The sequence below is a fragment of the Antechinus flavipes genome, chromosome 3 (assembly GCF_016432865.1).
Source record: "Antechinus flavipes isolate AdamAnt ecotype Samford, QLD, Australia chromosome 3, AdamAnt_v2, whole genome shotgun sequence".
Lineage (NCBI taxonomy): Eukaryota > Metazoa > Chordata > Mammalia > Dasyuromorphia > Dasyuridae > Antechinus > Antechinus flavipes.
In genome coordinates this window covers 320,334,513-320,351,256 of record NC_067400.1, presented here as the reverse complement: position 1 = coordinate 320,351,256, position 16,744 = coordinate 320,334,513, and the positions used below count along the sequence as shown (strand labels likewise).

The window sequence follows — 16,744 nt, the reverse complement described above, 5'->3', positions numbered from 1 at the left end:
CACAAGCGGGTACCAAGAGCCAGTAAAGATTGAAGGGCAGATGAACAAAGATAAGGTGACTTGCCCCAGAAAAAAATCCAGGTAGGACTTAGAATAATGACAGTCTTCACATCTCTTAAGGGTTACTAGGGGAAACTAGATAGAATGCTAGCCCTGGAATCAGGAGGACCCGAGTTCAAATGTGATCCCAGACACTTAATACATCCTAACTGTGTGACCCTGGGCAAGTCACTTTACTCAATTGCCTTGCAAAAAAAAAAAATACTAGATATTTGATGTCCATCTGGAGTAAATGCAGATAAAATGAGTTTAAAATGCTTCAGAAAGGACTTAGTAAAGGCAAAAAAAAAATTGATGGGAAATTTCCTTCCATATATTCTCTGATCCAACAACAAAGGCTTTCCTGATGTAAGCCTAATGTCTTGTGTAAGACATTCCATCTCCTGATTCTGTGTCTTTTTATTGTCCTGTTATGCCCCTCTCCCACCTTTATATTTGGAATGCCTCCCTTCTCACTTGGCTCCTCTGATTTCCTTCAAGTTGAACTCTTCTGTCTTCTGCCGGAGGCCTTTTCTCTCCTTTCCCTAAAGACCTTTCCTGTGAGCTTACCTTCCATTTACACTATTTATATCATATGTGCACATATGTATGTATATACATATGGATATTTATATATTTGCTCTCTAATTAGAATGCAAATTTCTTGAGAATGGGGACTATATTTTTACTTTCCTTTGAATATTTCCATTGCTTAGTGCAGCAGTCAGAAAAGAAATAAGCAAAGTGACAATTAAAAAAATAATAACAAAACCAGAAAATTACCCAATAAAATTTTTAAGTTTAAATTAAATTTTTAAAAGTAAATCAATCAAAAAATTAAATTTTTAAAAAAGGAAAAAATAACCCAAGATAACTACAACCATGACAAAATTATCTTTGAAGAAAGAAAGAAAATTACAGGCAAACATGCTCTTTAATAGAGCATCAAGGGTCAGTAAATTCCTCAAGATGTTCAGGGGACAATGAGCATTTTGTGCCCTCAGGTGACCAGCAAGCCACGTGAGGTAGAAAGCTTGAGCCTTAGGCAACTTGAATTAATCAGTCTTTGGGATAGATTCTTTTCCTTATAGAGAAAACAAAAACAAAACAAAAGAAAGAAAAACTATTCTTTCTTACATGGTGGAGACTCTGCTTGTAATGGCTCCTTCCACACTAGGATATGTACTATGAGTCTCTCTGCTGAGGTACATTGTTGGTCCTTGAAAAATAATTATTCTGTCCATGGGCATTTTTCTTTCTAACATGGTAAAACTAGCCAGAGTTTATAGTGCTCTGATATTCAATGGCCTTGAAGAATCCAGAAGCATCTCTACATCACAATGAAAGGCTGGATGAGGTGCCAGTGGAAGCTGCTCTAGTTTTGTTATTATTGAGTTGTTTCAATCATGTCCATCTCTTTGTGTCTCCTTTTGTGTTTTTTGGGAACAAAGGAATTGTAGTGGTTTGTCATTTCTTTGTGCATTCATTTTACAGACGAGGAAACTGAGGCAAGCAGGGTTAAATGACTTGCCCAGGTTCACATAGCTAGGACGCATATGAGGCTAGATTGAATTCAGTAAAATGAGTCTTCTGGACTCCAGGCTCAGCACTCTATGCCCTGCTCCATCTAGTTGCCTAGTGTTCTAGCCTGCCAAGGTTTAATTAAAAAATTCCACATTTGGCTCCCAAAAAGAGGGATGAGAACATATCTTCCCCTCCTTTTCTACACAAATATAGAGTTTGCAGGTATGGGACATTGCCTACATTGCCTAATTTTTTTCATTGCATTGATTGATATTGCTGGTTTTTCTTCTTTTTCAAAAAATTATTTTTTAAAATGAGTGGCACTCAGGGAGAAGAAAAGATACAGAAGAACTTTAGCTGACATTAAAAACAAATGGTCTTAATAACATTTATTTTAAAAGAGCACATGCCTAACACACATACCAATAAAAATTTCTCCGATAGAAATTTCTTAACAAGAAAGCTAAACTTAAGTATTTTTATTTTATTTTTATTTTATTTATTTTTTATATTTATTTTAAAGAACATTTTAAACACAAACTCTCTACTATATTTAGGTATCTTTCTTATACACACACATACTACTCATGTATATACATACATAAATATATACATGTGTATATGTGCCTATATACACACACAAATATATATGTGTGTATATAGGCATATATACACATATATGCATATATATATACATACGTAAATGTGTGTGTGTGTGTGTATATACAGACCTAATTTTCCTAGCCCTAATTTTAAATATTAAGGTAGGAACCCTCTGTCTTCCATGTCAGATGTGACTTTTGGCCTAATTTCAAGTGTCCTATGGGATGAAGTTGTTCTAATTACTGTTGCTATAATCAAGACAATAATTTTCTCCCAGGACTGGGAAATTTGCTGTTGTACTGAATGAAGCTTTATACTCCCTCTTCTTAATTTTAAAAACAGGTGAGTGAGATATTTTATGTCTCCTTCTTACTCTCTTAAGGGAAAAGAAATCCTACTAAATTAAATTGCTATGGAAAAATCAGACTTTCTTTAACCTGTCGTAAAAATAGTTCTTTCAAGTCTCACAAGATTATAGTCTATGTCCCATATTAGAAAATTTGGTCAATAAATTCAGGTCCAACACATTCATGTTGACATGGCCTGACTCTAGGGCACTGTTCTTTGGTTCTTTCAGAATTGTCTTTCAGGGGAAACGGCTTCATCTTTCCCTTCCTCTGGCGGGAAGGTTTGTCCCAGCTCCAACCCACATTCATGTGCTTCCCTGGCATTCTGAATTTAAGAATATACTTGTCCTCTACTCTGGGAACAGAAGGACTCTGTCTTCCCCAGCAGCCCTGAGCTACTCTGGAGCAACTGTCTTGGTCAAAGCTCTCCCTCCTAGCAGCCACTTACGTTCTCCATCCAGACTAAGGAAGTCCATCATAGTGAGGAAGCAAATAAAGGGAGACATGAAAGACAGTCCAGACTCTTCACTGAAAGGACAAAGACTGAGGCTGAAGCATAAATACTTTGGCCACATAAAGAGAACATGGACTTGTTGGGAAAGCCCCTGATGTTGGGAAAGATTGAAGGCAGAAAGAGAAGGGGATGGTGGAGGCTGGGATGGAGAGATAGTGTCTGGGAGCAACAAATGTGAGCTTGGATAGACTTTGAGAGACAGGGGAGGATAAAAGGGCTAGTATGCTATGGGGTCACAAAGAGCTGGACACAACTCAACCACCAACACAACAAAGACTGCATCAGCCCCCAAATCCTCCAAATGGTTATAGGTAAAAAGTTGTATGGAGTAGCAAAAGGAAGCATTGGATGTGGGGTCAGAAGGACCTGGTTTTTAATTGTAGTTCTGCTACAGATTAATTGTGTAATCTTGGGCAACTCAGACACCTGTCAATAAGTATTTTTTAAGCCCTTACTATGAGCCAGGTACTAAGCTAAGCTGTGGATACAAAGAAAGACAATACTTGGTCCCTGCCCTCAAGGGTCTTACATTCTGATGAGGTAAACAACATGCAAAGTACTATATGTGTGTAAAAAGGTTGGAGCTGATTTGAAGGAAAGAAGAGAAACAAAGTGAGAAGGGAAAGCACCCCAAGTATGGGTGACAGGCAGTAAAAAAAAGGCATGAAATCAAGAGAGGGGGTATCTTAGGCAAGGAAAATGAAGCTGGGAAATGGGAGTATTGAGCAAAGTCAACCCATAAGGAGTCGATCCCCACCTCCACCCCCCAAATATGGCAGATGTCCCACTGCTTAACAGACAGACATGGTTCTCTATGGAAAAGGGAGGTTAGTGCTTTTTTGAAGCAGTGTTAAATTTTGCTGAATAGTCCTTGCCATGCTAAGGCCAAGTAAAAGTTTTTTTTCTTATGTGTCAGACACATGGTCTATATGTATCTCATTTAATTTTTCAGTCCTAAGCATGGCTTCCAAGACCAACCTGATTCTGGCCCAGCCTCCAATAGCTGACTAGCTTGGGTCTGGCCCAGAACAACAATCATCATGTTTTTATTCTCCCTCTATCTGATAGACTCAATCTTGTCCATCTGAATCCTCTAGGACAAGTTTACTTTGGATTTTACCAAAAGCAAATATGTACTCTCCTATTGCTTCCTGGCTGGTTTGTAGAATCCCTATTAATCCCTTTTGGGTTTGGCATTGGAAAGACTCATTTTCCTGAGTTCAAATCTGGCCTTAGACATTTCCTAGCTGTATAATCCTGGGCAAGCCACTTAATCCTGTCTTCCTCAGTTTCCCAAATTGTAAAATGAGCTGGAGAAGGAAATGGCAAACCGGTCCAGTATCTTTGCCAAGAAAGTCCCAAATGAGATTCGGAGAGTCAGACGTGATTGAACAACAATAAAACAAATCCCTTTTATTCTAGGTTATAACCCTGGTATTGCCTCAGCAATAAGCTTACACCGCTAAAATAGAGGAAATTTTCTCCCACCCTTTCTCCCCACTCTCCTCTCCCTGTCAGCATCTGTCTTTCTAGGTACTTTTCTAAGTGCCTGCTTGCCCGGGGTACAATGCTACAGCATTGAGGATCATATCAGTTCTGATGAATTCAAACCAATGATTCTCAAGTCTATTTGTCCAGGCTTAGACTTTTTCCTAGCTGTGTGATCTTGAGCAAGTCATTTAATCCTGTTTGCCTCAGTTTCCTGTAAAATGAACTGAAAAAGGAAATGGCAAACCACTGCAGTATCCTTGCCAAGAAAATCCCCAAATAAGGTCACAAAGAGTTAGACATGACTGAAAAACAACTGATCTCCTATCTTCTTTATTCTCAATTAGACATAAAGTGTATGTCTTGTAGATATCTTAAGCTCAATGTATTCAAAATAGAACTTATTATTTTTCCTCCTAAACTTACCCCCTTTTTGACTTCCCTGTTACTGTTCAGAGTACTACCATTCTCCCAGATACACAGATTTTCCAGGAGTCATTTTTATTCCCTCACTCTACTCCCATATAGAATCCATTGTCAAATCCTACTGTTTGTATCTTTATAACAGCATTCACATATACCTCTTTCTTTCTTCTGACACTGCCACCATGGAGGGGCAGGCCTTTGTCCCTGGTCTCCAGTCTCAAGCTTCTTCCTAGTTCTTCACTCTACTATCAAAGTGATCTTCCTAAAGCGTAATTTTGACTAAGACCATTATTCAAGCAACTCTAACAATTCCCCTTTGCCACCAGGATCAAATATAAAATCCTCTGCTTTGCTCCTTCCCATCTTCCTAGGGTTCTTATATTTTGCATCCTTCCCAGAGACACTGGCTTCTTTAGTGTATTTTGGATAGGACTTTATCCTGTCTCTGGGCACTTTCCCTGGCTGTCCCCCTTGCTGGAATTCTTCCCTTCTTATCTCTCCCTGCTGGCTTCTCTGGCTTCCTTCAAGTCTTGACTGAAGTCCCCCCTTCTGCCAGAAGCCTTTTCCAGTCCTCCTTTATCTCAGTGCCTTCCTTCTGAGATTATTTCCAATTTATCCTTTGTATATCTTGTTTATACAAATTGTTTGCGGGTTGCCTCACTCCATTAAACTGTGAGTTCCTAGAGAGGACAAACTGCTTTTTTGCCTTTGTGTAGCCCAATGCTTAGTACAGTGCCTGCAACTTAAGAGGTGTTTGATAAATGCTTGGTGACTGACTGACCCAATTCCACATTCCAGATCTTTCCTGAATTTCTTACTTATCATAATCTATATATCAAATTGCTTGGATTTTCAATGAGGGAGAAAAAGAGAGGGTGAGAAAAAATTTGGAACACACAAAAAAATGTGTTTTAAATGAATCTTAAAAATTGTTTTTACTTACATAGATAAAATACTAAATTATTAAACCAAAAACCCCCTCACTTTTTAGGTGTCCCTTTTCTCAAGGATCCTACTTTTTGCTAGGTGACAATTGTTTAAATACTATTGCTAGCTATTCCTCTTTCTCCTATTATTACTACTACCACCAATACTATTACTTTTAGCACTACTATTATACTACCGTAATACTACAATTACAAACTACTACTACTACTATTATTACTACTATTACTAGATAGCTGGTAATTATACCAACTTTAAGGTTTATGAAGAGCTTTACATATGTGATCACATTTGATCATTGAGAGCAATCATTCCTGTGAGATAGATACTATTAATCCTATTTTACAGATGCAAAAATAGTCAGAGAGATGTTAAATGACTTGGTCAGAGTTACACAGCTAGGAAATGTCTGGGGCAAGATTTGAGTTTGTGTTTTCTTGACTCCAATCCAAACATTCAATCCACTGTGCCATCTAGCTGCTAGAAATGAATCCATGCTGATATATTGATGTCTTCTAATAGATGTTTTATCTGCTTCCAGGTAAAGATTGGGCTGAAGAGCAGCCTCAGTCCCAAGAACACTACGTGTCTTAGGCAACACTTAGTTTGAAAGAAGAACATTTTTAAGCAGGTCAGACATCCCTGGCCCCTCAAATCACACTCTAGGGAAACCTGACCCTGATAATAGAACCAAAATATCTAAGAACAGGCAGTCTGCAGTGACCCACTGCCCTAGAATCGTGCTGTAACCAAGACTTTGCAAGTGAGCAGATGTGAGAAGGGAAGAGAAGAGAAGGGAGGGGTTGGGAAGAAAGAAGTCAAGCTTTCTCAGAAGACAAGCCAAATGTAGCTTGTTTGTGAACACAGCTAAACAGACTAAGAGGTGACTAAAAGAGGGGAAGGCACATTTTGTTTCCCAAATTTAACCTAGTAATTGGCAGTTACATTTGTGAAGAATTGAAAACCATAACACGGATCTACCAGTTGAGTCTTTCAGATCTGTGCTGAAATTATTAATTTATCCACCACCTTCATTCAGAGGAAAGAAAAGTCTTTTTCCTTTCTACCCCACCCCCTAACACCCACAGCTAGCAAATGAATATTTATGAAGAGATTGTTTTCTCTCCTTTGGTCTCAGCCATCCGCTTTTATTTCTATGATCAGTGGCTATGTCTTCGGTGATGAAGACAGAGGATACATCTGGTTTGTTTCTGAGATCATCAGCCCACTCACTATCTTTGGATTTCTTCACCTTTGGAAGTTTGATTCAGCTCACACTCTAGGATTTATTTCCTTCTTTTCTGCCAGCTTGATTATTTGGAAGCTGAAATCATCAGGAAAGGGAGGGAAGGGAAGGAGTTAGGGTGGGGTGCAGCAAAGATTTGGTCATAGAGTGAAGACTGAAGAGAAAAGCCTACAAGTAAGGAAAGAAAGGGGAAAGGGCCATATTTAATTAGGCTGCTTCTAAGAACCTGGGTTGGGCTACTTTTTGAAGGGATTTATTTTGGCATTTTTAACATGCATTTTTATATGTTGTTTCTTCTTTTTTAATTAATAAAGCTTTTTATTTTCAAAACATATGCACTGATAATTTTTCAACATTGATCCTTGCATAGCCTTGTGTTCCAAATTTTCCCCTCCTTCCTTAACCCCTGCCCCTAGATGGCAAATATCCCAATATGTGTTATACATGTTAAAATATTTAACATGCATTTTAAAAGATGATGCCCACACTATTCTGAATGGGTTTTTTTTAAATAGCAGATTCTAAAGTTGCCATGGAAAAGGAGAAAAGAAAGAAAATAGGAACTAGGGAACCTTTTTTCCATACCTCCTCCCTTCCCTCATCCCCATCTCCCATTTTAGGCCAATGTCTCAGGCCACTGTCCTGACATTACTCCTTACCTGACCCTGTCTCACCAAAAGAGAAAATAGTTTGAGCTAAACCAGACTCCGGTGTATGAAAGGAGGGAAGGCTGCTTTAAAAGCAGTCACAATATGAACTGAAGGCTTGAATACAAAGATAAGAGCATATACACTAAGAGATGACCTCCAAAGGACCAGAATTGTGGAATTAATAAACTATCCAACATGAATTTGGGTCACCTATCCCTGACTGGAAGGTTTTAATCTTTCAGCAGCCAAGGATCTCCAAGGATCCTCCAAGAAATCCTCTCACAAAACAATAATAGGCTTAATAGGATTAAGAATTTATTTCAGAAAAAAATTTGCAAAAGAAATTAGTCTGGAGAGTATCTTTATTTCACCCCTCTTCTGTGGCCACAACTCTGATCCTGATTAGACAGACCTTTGATTCAGTAAGGAGGCAAAAGTAATACTATAAATCTTGTTCTGGACAGGAAGTCTATGTTAGGTCATTGGTGGAGATTTTATAACTCAATTTCCTTTAAAAAAAAAAAAACTTAAAAGGGCTTTTTTTTCTTATTCAAGGGAAATGACAACATCTTGTAATTACATTCAACTAAACTCTTAATTATTGAAATTGGCTGAGAAAAGGAGAGGTGCAGGTGAGATGAAGCAGCCAATAATCCCAAAATGATTTCTATTTGACATTAGAACCGCAACTATTAAGTGGAGGATATTATCCACAAGAGATTATAACTGAAAAATTCCAGCAGAAAAGGATTAAGCACTTGACTTTAGTTCCTACAGCAGAATTCCCAGGAAATTAAAAAAAAAAAAAAGCATCTTGATTCCTAGTCCAGTATTCTAATCATTTATCCTGAACTCCTACTGTGAAATTAAGCAGAAGTGGTACTTGATGGGGAGAGGAAGAAATGAATTACCAAATCTAGCCTTGGTGTGCTGAATTTTAGAGGAAGAGCCTCAGGTAGTCCCATACAACCAGGAAAGGGGAATTTATTAAGTACTTACTATCTGCAAAGCAGTGTACCAACTTTTTGGAATGTAAAGAGAAAAACAAGATAGTTTCTCCTATAAAAATGCTCACATTCTAATAGAGGAAAAACACACAAAAATGGATGAATGAAGGAGGCAATATGTATAGAGGTTTCTATTGCAGATCAGATAGCAAAAAAGCAGAAGGCAATATTTCTTCTTTACTGTTTTTCCACTGATAAAACCTAGTTGTTTCTTGCATTCAATCATTCGACAATACCAGTTTTGCCAGTGTTCAGGAACTGTAGCTGCTGAGAAGGCAGAGGCACTTGACAGATGGCATCTCTACAGGTATTTATTCCCAGGATTTCAGTAATGGGAAAGGTGGGCTGAAAGTGGTAGGGAAAAGGGTTCTATGGTAGGCATTGAATCTCATGCAACAGTCTCTAGCTTCCTAAGGACTTAACTAAACAAGGGAATTATTACTGTGGGTAAGTCAGTTCAGGTTAATTAGAAAAAAATAACCTTATTTCGGTATTAATGCTAGGAGAGAGAGTGGTGTGACAGTGTTTGGATTCAAATTTGGTGGAATCATGGGAAACAATGGAGAGAGAAGAGTATTGATCCAGGTGAAATGATCACACTCCTCATATTCACTGAATAATTACTGTACTCAATTCCAATTATGGATAAGACAGGAATACCATCCCTACCATTGGCAAGAACAAGCTAGAATTAGCAGGAAGAGCTTTATTTCCTGTTGACCAGTGATCAACTCAACTTGATGGGAGTATTGAGCACCAATCCTAGAAACAAACAGTATCAGATCAGAATTTCAAAGATTTATACCATAGAGTTCAATTCTAAATTTTGCTGTTAGGTAAAAGCCCACCTTATATGGCTGTTTAATCCTTCAGAGTCTTTGAATATGCTCTCTTTAAATAGATTTGAATTTTAAGGCAGTGATTATAATGCTTTTTTTGTGAACTCAACATGTATCTCTATAAAATAAAAGATAAATTCAAGACTCTGTAATTCAAAACATGCTATAATCTAGTTACCAACCATCTAGCTGGTCTTACCTTATACTAAATCTAAAACCTTTATAAATCCTAGTTTCTACCACCCAAATTGGACTATTCTTTATCTGCCATTCTTAGAGAATCTTAGAATGCTTCCATTCTAAGCAGTCATTAGTTCTAACCTATACCCATCCCCCCAAAACAAATATCTCCATAATGGCAGTATCTCTACTATAAAATATATGGCAAGGGACCATCCAGCTTCTGCTTGAAGATCTATGAAGGTTAACATTTATTCTACATTTGAATAGCTCTAATTCTTTGAAAGATTTTCCAGACTTCAAGCCTAAAATTGCCTCTTCACAAATTCTATACCCTGTTCCTAGTTGTACCTCTGTGTCTAATTTTCTGAATAAGGACTACCCCTCAGATACTTTAATTTAGCTATAATGACCCCCCCTTCTAGTCTTCAGGCTCTCAGACCCATCAGCTGATACCCATATGGCATAAACTTAATATTCTTTGCCTTTCAATAGTTGCATGTGCCTGTATGTTCTCTAACTGATTCATGTCTTTGCTAAATTTTCCTATATTCTTCCAGCCCTCTCCCATCTCCACGTCTGTTTGTAATAAGTCTCCATGTCGTCCTTAACCCATTTCTGTCTACTGAATCCCTGCCCACTTCAGCTACTGCCTTCAATGTGAAGCCTTCATTATGGTTCCCTACACGAAAGTGATGTTTTCCTTTCACTCCCTTGTATCATAGTTAAAATTCCTACACATGTCTTTTCTGGGAGATTATAAATTCCTTGGCATGAAGTTCTCTATCATTTTTATCTTTGTATAATAAGTAAATGGTATAGTATCTTGCATATGTTAGGCAAATAAATATTTGGCTGAATTGAATTAAATTGAATTTTTAATTCCCTTTCCCTGTTGCACATAATGCTAGCATATAGCAGGTGCTCAGTAAATATTTTTTGAGTGGTCCAGGAGTCCAAAACAGATTCTAATCTCAGATCCATTATTCTGGGAAACCATGGTAAGGGTCTTTGACCATCTATAAAATGAGATATCATTACCATTGATCCTGCCTACTTCACACAAAGATAGTGAAATAGGCTCAAGCTCTTTAGAGGAGGGATGGCTTAAAAACTGATAATGATAACATTCTTCTTATTATAAAGAGGTTAAGTTATTTATCTAAAGAACCTTCATAAGTCTGAGTCCTAAGATGAGAAGCAAAGGAAATCTGGGCTAAGGGGATCCCCTGATCTTGACTGGAATAAAATTCAAATCTATTGAAATAGAACATACTGAAAAGACTCTGAAGGATTAAACAGCCATATAAGGTGGTATGTATTAAATAATAATATAATGTTATTAATAATATATAATAATAAATAATAACACAATAAATATAAAAATATATTTTTAAATGGTTGATACTCTAATTGGCCTTCTGAATCATTAATTGGCAGGAGGAAGGGGTACTAGTGGGACTGGTGGCTATTTAGGAAAGTCTGAACACTTTATCCTCCTGCCTCACAAAGTTTCTTTAGGATGCAATTCAGGCATTGTTTTCTGCTTAAAGCCTTTCCTGACACACCTCCCCCAACTGCTAGTGCCTTCCCTCCCACCTTGCATCAAACTTGCATCAAATATATTTATATTTATTTCCTTTATGCGGAATGTATTTGTATAGGTCCTCCTTATCTCCCCCATTAGAATGAAAGCTCCATGAGGACAAGGATACTTTGTCCTAGTCTCCTCAGTACTACTAAAATGCCTGGCATATAGCAAGTACTTAATACATACTTATCATTGATGAACTCCCAGAAATCCCACTGACTTGGGAGTTAGAGTTTCTCAGAGTTTTTGAGCGGCTCTCTCACCCATGCTTGCCTACCTCCTCGTCCATCCTAAATATCATCTTAGACAGATGCTAGATTCTTCTATATTTACAGATTCCACAAAGGAGATTCTTCCACACATGTAGTTCTTATTAGGTTTCTTCTGAGAGATCCTTTGAGAAAACAGGGATTTAGCTGGGACAGGGAACTGTCCGATTAAGAAATTCCCTCTGCTATTGCAGGCTGGCACCTCCTTTACAAGGCATACTCTTAGAAAATTGCCTAAATCTCTGAGAGATTGTGACCTGTCCAGGACCATATGGCCTAGGTTTAAGAGGTGGGACTTGGACCTAGACCTTCCTGACTTTATCCACTATACTACCCTTAAACTACTTCTCCCGGGGGATGAAATTCCCTCTCTTCCCCCAGCCATATCCCTATTTTTCAGTGTTTTCATTTCAGCGCTTTCTATTCAAAATGAAAGGGATTCTAGAAGTCAAGAGTAGCCAACATAGAGCAGATAGAATGCAAATTTAGCAAGATTTGAGATAGAAAGGGGAAAAATAGAAAAAATATCTGGAATGATTTCTGGAAAGCTTGAGTTCTAGTCATTGCCTCTTTCTTTCTCAGTCACAATGTCCGAGCCATGATCATTGGACTATCACTCTCCTTCCTCATCTGTCCCATGCTTCAGGTTTTGAGAAAGTGAGAGAGAAAAGGGAAGAAGGAGAAAACTGAGGAAGAAAGGAAGAAGAGAAGAAGAAGAGAGTTGAAAAAGAGGAGAGGAGAAAAGAAAGACAAATAAATGGGGGGGGAGAATTTAATAAGCACTTTCTATGTTCAAAGAACCGTGCTAAACATTGAAGATACAAATAGAAAAGTAAGACAGCTCCTTCTTTCAAAGAATTCATATGCTAATTCAGGAGACACATATATAGGAGTTTTCAGCTGAAAGTTAAATGGCAAGGCCCAGGGGTTCTTAGTGTGTCAATTTTGTGTCAATTCCACTAGTAGGAAAGAGAGAATGGAGGGCAAAGGAAAGAATACAAAAGGAAGGAACAAAAGAAGGAACTGAACCGAAAGAAGAGAGATGAGAAAGAAAAGGGATGAAAAAGGAAAGAAGGAAAGGGGGAAGAAAGAACGAGGCAAGAAAAGGAAGAGAAAGGAATCCAAAAAGAAAAGAGAAGACAGTGGGATGAGGAACCAGGTTATGTGCATCTGCTGACAAATAGCAGCATCTAATTAAAGCCAGGGAAAGAAGAAACAAAGTTGAGCTTTTCTCCCTCTTTGTCTCTCCTTCTCTATTAGTTTTCTCTCTCTCTCTCTCTCTCTCTCTCTCTCTCTCTCTCTCTCTGCTTCTTTATCTTTCTGACTCTCTCTCCCTCCCTTTCCTTTTCTTTTCCCCTTTCTCTCTCCTCTCTCTCTCTCTCTCTCTCTCTCTCTCTCTCTCTCTCTCTCTCTCTCTCTCTCTCTCTCTCTCTCTTTCTCTCTCCCCCCTCTGCTCTGTATCACTCTCTGTCTTTATTTCTTTTTGTCTCTTGTCTCTCTGTTTCTGTTTGTCTGTTTCTCGCTCTATCTACTCTTACTCTCTGTCTTTCTCTTCCAACTCAAGCACTAGGACTCAGGAAGACAGAAGTAGATTCCTTTTCCAGGGACAAATCTTTGTGGTATTGCCCCCTCCCTACCTTCCCCAACACTTGCACATATACACATGCCTGTACACCCACAGAATGACACACATATACATTGCATGCCCGTTGTTCCCTTATATGTGTTTCCCTTTTGGACAGACTTAAGATTGCAAAGAGAGTATTCATGCCTTTGGCTTCTGAGATCATCTTTGGGAATCAGGTGGGCTACATGCAAACAGGCAGCCAGGCAGGAAAACAAGGATTAGAACTAATCCTCTTGCTTTATAGATAGTCATCAGCCAAGGGGCCTTAGGTCTTAGGGGGAAAAGATGTAAAGTCAGCTTCCATGCTATCCCTTCTACATCTGCCCTGGGTATCTCCAGCTAGAAAACATTATCTTTTCATGTTTTATCCTGATAGGGAGCTGCTCTGATTTGCATTTCCCCTCAGAAAAACAGTCGCGGCCTATCTCTCGGCTCCAACATTTCAAAAAACTGAAAATCAACTTAATTAAGTAGCTTTAATTCTTTTTTTTGTCCCGGGTAACAATCACACATTAATTAATACTCCATTAAGATGAATTCCTGGGGGTAGTCGAGAATGTTTACACCTAATGAGTTCATCTGTCATGTACATTATTGCAAAAGATGGTAAATGAGCAACTGCACTGGCCATTTACTGGAGCTCTTAAAGTTTCATATTAATCTGGATGAAAGGCAAAGATGGGTTTGCAGTTTTATTTTCTTCCCTGGTGGGCCACTTCAGCCAAGAACATCACCTGAACCTTGGCGGCTTTCCAAGGTGGTCTATCCCTCTCCATTCATCCAGAGAGAGCACTAGCACTTCATATCTGGATGGGACCTTGAGCAAGGGTCTTCCACCCCTGAAATTCCTCATCTATAGAATGAGGGATTGAACTTGGATTTGATGAACTCTCAAGTCCCTTCCTGATCTAATAACCTATAACTTTTCTAGTCCATGCTTCAATCTCATGTTGGTCTTCCTTCCTCATCCCACACTCCATACCCCAACATTTAGTATACTTCTGGGTTTTTTCCCTGACCATCAATTATCTGTTCAGGGTATATATAGCCTCATTTTAACAACACCCTGAAGAAAACATCCCTAAGAAAGTTAAATCTATTTTTTTTTAAAAAAAAGAATACCATAGGACATCCTTTAAGAGCAAAAATGATCATCTTTGGGGAGCACAGGATAACTGACTGAGAGGTTAAATAGATCTTAGAAGTCATGGGATTCTAGAATCATAAATTTGGATCCAGAAGAGACTTCAGCAATTACCTAGTTAACATCCTCTTTTTATAGGTGAAAGATCAACTCAGGATCAACTCACTTGCTCACAAGTGCACAAATATTAAGTAACTGAAGAGAAATTTGAACCCAAACCCTCTAATTTCAAGTTTAATTCTCTTTATACTCCACATACTCCATCTTCTTGCCTCTTTTCATTAATGTAGATTGTAAAGATTGCTCTGTATCATATTTTCTTGCCTATATCAGAACAGAGAACAGACCTGTTTTTCTGCCTGCCTCATCTTTTCTCTACAAAATCTCCCCTAATCCAGTGGATCTCCATCTTCTTCCTTCTGAAGAATATTGCACTAGAGCAAAAGATCCTATGGATCCTCTATTCCCAGCTCACACTAGTCCCCTAATCCTCTCCCTAACACACACACACACAAACACACACACACACACACAATCTCACAAGGGTTGGAAGTGCAGAAGGACCCTGGATTTGATGGAACCTCAGAGAGAGAGAACATGAGTAAATTGTGAATCCATGGCATCCACAGCATGAACAGAAACATAACTTTTGACATGATATATATGTCACATTACAAACATAAATATTGGGAGAGACTAGCCCCTGAATCAGCTGAGGAACCCTACCGATCTCTCGCATGATCCCCGTGGACAGCCAGTGTTCTTTGCCCCAATGTGCTCTTCTGCATGGGCGGACCTAACACCATCCTCCTTGCCCCTTTGCCTTCTTACCTCTTTGGTGTGCGTGTGAAAGGAGACAGACATGTCCAAGAGAAGCTTCCGCTGCTCCACCCGGCGCACGAAATCTTGGATTCGGACTTCCAGGTGCCGAGCTGCCTTGTAGATCTCCTCTGGGTCACATTCCCCAGTCTGCGCCAACTGCTCAGCTGCTTCTAGGAGCTTGTCGGCATTGGTGTATGTGTTCTGCAGGCAAACAGAAGTGGGGCACAGTCACTACCGGGACCCCTAGCCTGAAGCCGTCTCCCCTGCATGCTCCCTACCCCACACCCCCAGCGCAGAGCTTCCCGGAGCTTCAGACAAGAAAGGTGGGGAAAGCACTGGCTGTACCCTAAAATTGGCAGAAGAGGCACCTACCCACCTCAAAGCTCCCACACACCGTCTCTCAGTCAGCTAAGCAGCTTGCCTAGCTAATGAACACAACTGTGCACTTGCTATTTTTCCCATTCCTGGGATATCTCTGAGACAGAGCATCTCTTGAAAGAAACAAGTGGACAGGAGGGAACCGTGATACTCTTGATCCATTCCCCAGCCCCATTAGGAAGTCCCATCACTGCTGTCACATTTCAGGTAGGATCACTAGGGTTGGAAATGCCCCCTCCAAAAGGACTGCCTGAGATCTTCTGGCTTAGAACCCCAGCAGCACAGTCACTGATCACTTTCTTTCTTCTTTCTTTTTCAAGTTTCCTACAATGTCTGGCCCTTATCTCTTTTGGAACTGAGCTGTATCTCTGGAAGGATAGGATAGGGGTCAACAAAGCTGACCGCAAGAAGCATCCAGAGCCTATGAGAGGAGGGGCAAAAATAGGGTCTCCCTGTTTGCAGACACTTTGAGCAAGCAGCCAGTGATATTGCCTCTCTCACACCATGTCTCCACCCTCTAGTTTGGCCACGTGACATCTATTCTGGAGAGCAGTGACAAATAACAACAAGATTTCAACTTTCTGTTAAAAGGATGGGAAAGTTAAGCTATTGGGAACATTAGGTAACCTGAAAGTCATTTATATTGGTCTTTTGAAATCATTATGTGACTTTTCCCTAGTGGGTTTCCCTGTTTTTACTAATATTGGCTCAGGCTAAATTTAAAAAAAGGATTTTCATTCCCTGAGCACATGGTGACTTACAGTTGGGCGAGAAGGTGGCCCAGATATACTTCCTTCCCTCAGTGTAGAAAAGCTCCGGTTTTCTGATGGTAAATGACCAATAAGTTTTGGTTGATTGGTAGATGTTGATGATGAAGTCTGGGAAGGAGAGAAGCTAATCTCTGATGTGAAAATGGAAACCAGAATGTAGATGTTTGAGAGCCAACTTTAATGTACTTCACTTTGTCCATGAAGATATAGCCCTAATTCTCATGGTTTAGCTGAGGTACCATCAACTGTGATAGCCAGAAGGAACCTTAGAGGTCTTCATATCAAAGGATGCTAGAGGCATGATGAACTAGAAGAGACCTCATATTATAGCCCAA

At 39.2% G+C, this 16,744-nt stretch overlaps 1 protein-coding gene across 12 annotated transcripts in view; it reads right to left on the bottom strand.

Moving 5' to 3' along the window:
* Nucleotides 1-16,744, bottom strand: part of KALRN (kalirin RhoGEF kinase) — a 927,260-nt gene that overhangs the window by 427,584 nt on the left and 482,932 nt on the right. For 10 of the 12 annotated variants that reach the window (XM_051985449.1, XM_051985462.1, XM_051985457.1 and 7 more), the window contains exon 11: nt 15,271-15,462. In XM_051985449.1, the coding sequence (XP_051841409.1) occupies nt 15,271-15,462 (192 nt within the window). Of the gene's footprint in view, nt 1-15,270; nt 15,463-15,633; nt 16,056-16,744 lie in introns of those variants that run through there. The other 2 variants (XM_051985454.1, XM_051985453.1) reach the window with 2 other exon arrangements.